We start from the raw sequence: 4,429 nt of genomic DNA on the forward strand, positions 1-4,429 counted from the left end.
CGGCTGTAATATTGTTGCATGGAAAACAGTACAGTATCCAGAAATATGAGAGGGAGGGATGCAGGAGGCTCCTCAGCGATTTGAGCCTCCTGGCCGTCGGATCGGCTCCTTGATGCGTTTCCGGCCGTCCGATCCCCCTCCCGAACGCCCTCGACCGTTGGATAAAAACTGAGCGCTCGTTTCACTCCCGGCCTGCCACCGCACGTAATTCCAGTGCCCCCCGAGGGTATTTCCGTCATTTCACTTTCTAGGGGTATAAAAGGCGGCCACGTTCCTGGTGAAACCCTAGCCGCCTCGCTCCCGCACTCCGCCTCCTCCCTCGCCCGCCCCGCCCCGCTCTCCCACGCGCCTCCTCTCCCTTCCCCTTCCGCCTCCTCTCCTCCCACTCACATCGCCGCCGCCGCCCGGCCTCCTTCTCCTCTTCCTCTCGCCCCTAGCGCCACCGCCCCTGCCTCCTTCCCCACCGCCGCCCGGCCTCCTCCCCTCACGTCCTCCTCCTTCCACCCCCTTCGATCTGGCGCCGCCCAAACCATGAAGAGCGGCCAAAGGAGCAACGACGGCCAGCCCCTGCCTCCTCTCCAGCACGTCCAGGGACGTCTATTTTGTTCTGTTATTGGTCATTGGCTGCTGCTAATCTTTGATTTTTGCTTTCTTTTTCATGCAGATTGGTCCACAATTACCTGATTCTCGTCCTTCTGGTCAAACCCCTGGTAGGCGCCTCCTTCGATGTGTGCGTGCACGTCATCTATTCGCAGCCTCGCGCGTCTTCTTCCATGGATCTTCAGGTCAACCCCTCTTCTCCTCCTTTCCCCTCTTCTTTCCATACCTAGGTGTAGGATTGTATGGCAATATGCATTTTTGGCCTCGCCTCTGTTGTGATTGTCGGTCATGTATTTTCTGGTAAAAGCCAAAAGTATTTATGTCATTGTGCATTGGATGTTGGTGGTTTCCTGTCTTCACTGCTTGTTTTTAGCGGAGTCTAAATATATGTCTTTTGTTCCTTGTCTGCATCCTGGTAGGGCCTATGATTGTTGGTCCTTTCACCTTTGTGCATCACCATCCTATGGAGCCATGAGATCTGAACCAATGAATACAGACAACATTAACTATGTTTGTGGATCACCACATGTTCTATTGGAACAAGGTGAGATCCTTTTTTCAGCACTCGTTTCAACACGTGTTTTGCTTTCTGAGTATAACTGAACATCTTCAGCATCCATGGTGTACTGTTCTATATACTTTTTACTTGCAAGTCTGCATCTCTATGCTTCATTGCTATTATAATTATGTACTTGTTAGAAAATTATAAGGGATTTTCTCACCGTGTCGTGTCATCAGGTGAGATATATAGTCTTTACATTTCCATCATGCACAGACTTTGTATGCATGATGCTTCCGTGGATTAGGAAATCATGGCTGGAGCGTAGAGGTTAGGGATGTGCAAATACTGATTAAAAGTATATTTATTTGTATTTACAACAACACACTGGATCACATCCGGTAAATATTTTTGTAGAATATCAGTCAAGTTTAGAACTTTTGACCACAACAGCTGAAAAACCGAAGTAAATCCATCATATATATTCAGTTCAGTAAAGTATATAATCAGGATGCTAATCTTTGACCTATATATTCAGCTGAAAAATTCCTGAATTAGTATGTCAATTCCATGTGCAGAGAAAAGGAGAAGAAGGGGATGGATGAGCAAGGACCAGAAGGACCAGAAGAAGAAGGGCAAGGGAGATGGGGCGATGTGCATGTCCATGGAGGTCTGCCCCCCCCCCCCTCTCCTCCTCTCTTCTCTTTCGGTCTTTCCTTGTACTACAGCAGCCCTTAATCCCCTTTGATTCGATTTGTTCACTTGTGTTACTTGTTATCTCCTAAGAAAAACAAGAAAACCTAAAGAAAATTGTATTGAAAGTGGTTGAATTTCCAGATTGTACACATTTTTGTTGTAGATTAGGTAGTCAGATTTAACAACTATTGGCCATACAGGTAGTTGAAAGTAGTACTTGAGCTGGACACAGGTTTCTTAGTTACACGGTTCCCATTAAGTACGGCCGAGGTCGTTCATGCTTTGTAGTCTATCGTCTGATGTGCTCATGAATTGTGTGTGCCGCAACTGGATAATTTGTGTGAGTTGGATGTATCGTTAGGTGACCAACCTGAATTGTTCTTATTGTTGTTGCATATGTGAAATGAAATTTCTTCTCTTGCTATGTGCTACCCTGCAATACATGATAAGCACACCTGTCACCATTGGTTCATGTTGTACTATTGAGACATACTGATTAATTTATGGTCTTCCACTCCATTATCCCCTTTTGATTGTTGGTTTGATGTACTCTGCTACGATTCTTCTTGGGTCTATTTAGTTAATTTTTGGTGCTCTTGCTTTATTTACCTCTGCTATGATCTATGTTTTTTAGATATATTTGTTTAAACCCTTCTGATTGTCGCTCTTCTTTGTCTTTTGCAGGTGTTGTTGTTGTGGGTTGGTGCTGCTGCTGTTGCAGGGGCAGCAGTGTCTCCAAGCAAACAGGTTGTTGTGTACGTACGACATATTTCTGTGCTCCTGGATGTGCTACATCACCTCATCCTCTCATTGGCCGCCTCGGTGCCCGTGGCGTTCGTGCTCATCGGCGGGACGGTGCAAGGCCCAACTCCGATGCAGCGGCGTGGATGTGCGGTGTAGGAAGCGGTTCCTCGCCGGCTGGACGGCGTTCAGGTACAACCCCGGCGCCCACTAAGTACTGCCTCGGCTACAACCTCCCTCGGTGAGCTCCATCTTCCTCCTGCTCTGCTTCAGCTACTGCATGGGACATGGCTAGGGCTACGATGATCAGTTATGGCTGATATAGGCATGCTCTCGAGCAATCGAGGCAATTGTTGTGGGTATTAATTTGGATCCCCCCTCATTTCCTTGAGCTATTTTGATCACGTTCTTATTTTAGTGGCTCTGTCCTTGGATGGTCATTTCTGATGAGTGATAACCAGGGCAGTTTCACCCTCATAAGAACATATTGATCTGGTGATCCATCCAGAAATAAGAGACGAGTGGATGCACAAGGCTCCTCGGCGATTTGAGCCTCCTGGCCGTCGGATCGGCTCCTTGATGCATTTCCGGCTGTCCGATCCCCCTCCCGAACGCCCTCGACCGTTGGATAAAAACTGAGCGCTCGTTTCACTCCCGGCCTGCCACCGCACGTAATTCCAGTGCCCCGCCGGGGGCGTTCACGCCATTTCGCTTTGTCTGTGGCGGTGGTGTTCGTGCTAGGGCGATGATGATTAACTATGGCTGGAATAAGTGTGCCTTTGAGCAATCAAGGCACCTGTGGGTATCAAGTTGGATCCTCCCTGTTGTCTCTAGAATCCTTTTTGATCCTTTGATACCTATTGATCTGTCCTTGGATGGTCATTCTTGTTGAGTGATAACCAGGGCAGCTCCATTGTGTAAACAGATTGATCTGGTGATAAGAGATGGCGGGGTAGGTTATATGATCGAGGAAAGGCGAATCTGAGCCCACTATGCAATGAACACTAAACCCTTTTTATTTTTATTTAAAGGTGTTGCTTATTTATGCTCCAGTGTTTATAGCCATTTAAAGTAAAGTTTTCTTCTCTCTCGTACCTTTATTGTTTGTTGTTGTTCTTTGATTTAATCTGGTTAAGAGTAAGTTGCACTTTGTTATACTAGAAAGACTCACTCCCAGCAAGTTATCGGTTGAATGACTTGTTTTAATTCGTTGTGATACTATTACTTCTATTTTTTTGCAAGTTACCAGTTGCAGCTATTTGTTCATGCTACAGAAATTAATACTACCGGATTTTTTTGGTATTTTTCTTGAGATAATGCTGGATTGTTCATGTAAAGAGTGACCGAGGTAGCGTGTCCCGTTTTGTATCCATAAACAATTTTTCGACTGATGTGATTAAGTTGCTTGGTTAATCCGAGCCATTGAGCGGACATTTCCTTTTGTTTTCTTTAGTTTGTTCTGAAGCTTTTCCCAATTCTGTACGTCACCACTCCATTTTTTTGGATCCTGCAGTTTGAACAAACTTCCAACTATAGAGTTTAAAATATGCTACCTACATAAAGAGGAGTTAAATAAGGATGAACTTACACAGCTTATCCTTATTTTAGCAATGAGAGTATTTTGTATATAGAGCCGATACTCTGAAACTTCTGTTTTTATTACTGTATTATATTATGAAGGTTCAAGTATTTGGGTTCTAGCTCCTACTTGGATATGGTAGATGCTTATTCATTTTCCTATTAGTCTAGCAGCACCACATTTTGAATCATTCAATAGAAGTTAGGTTCAAGTTCAGATTGTTTAAGTAGCAGGTTGTAACATATGCACACCCCTAAGGTATACTAGCCAGTGTTTGTTAGTATGGCAACGTGTGTCGTAGTTGTTAGGAGCCG

General features: G+C 45.2%; 1 protein-coding gene across 1 annotated transcript; it reads left to right on the plus strand.

Moving 5' to 3' along the window:
• The first annotated feature begins 1,013 nt into the window (after positions 1 to 1,013).
• On the plus strand, positions 1,014 to 3,296 carry LOC123065204 (uncharacterized). The gene is made up of 3 exons (XM_044488553.1): positions 1,014 to 1,144; positions 1,678 to 1,769; positions 2,480 to 3,296. Exons 1-3 carry the CDS (start codon positions 1,072 to 1,074, stop codon positions 2,693 to 2,695), a joined length of 381 nt encoding a protein of 126 aa, XP_044344488.1. The 5' UTR covers positions 1,014 to 1,071; the 3' UTR covers positions 2,696 to 3,296.
• The last annotated feature ends 1,133 nt before the right edge of the window (positions 3,297 to 4,429 follow it).

This window comes from Triticum aestivum, chromosome 3B (assembly GCF_018294505.1).
Source record: "Triticum aestivum cultivar Chinese Spring chromosome 3B, IWGSC CS RefSeq v2.1, whole genome shotgun sequence".
In the NCBI taxonomy this organism is placed as follows: Eukaryota; Viridiplantae; Streptophyta; class Magnoliopsida; order Poales; family Poaceae; genus Triticum; species Triticum aestivum.

What these genes read in the sequence shown, in the direction of transcription:
- LOC123065204 (XM_044488553.1), top strand. Translation starts at nt 1,072, where the DNA reads ATGAGATCTGAACCAATGAATACAGACAACATTAACTATGTTTGTGGA. An exon ending in ACATGTTCTATTGGAACAAG is followed by an intron (nt 1,145 to 1,677) that starts GTGAGATCCTTT and finishes TTCCATGTGCAG; the next exon opens with AGAAAAGGAGAAGAAGGGGA. An exon ending in CGATGTGCATGTCCATGGAG is followed by an intron (nt 1,770 to 2,479) that starts GTCTGCCCCCCC and finishes TGTCTTTTGCAG; the next exon opens with GTGTTGTTGTTGTGGGTTGG.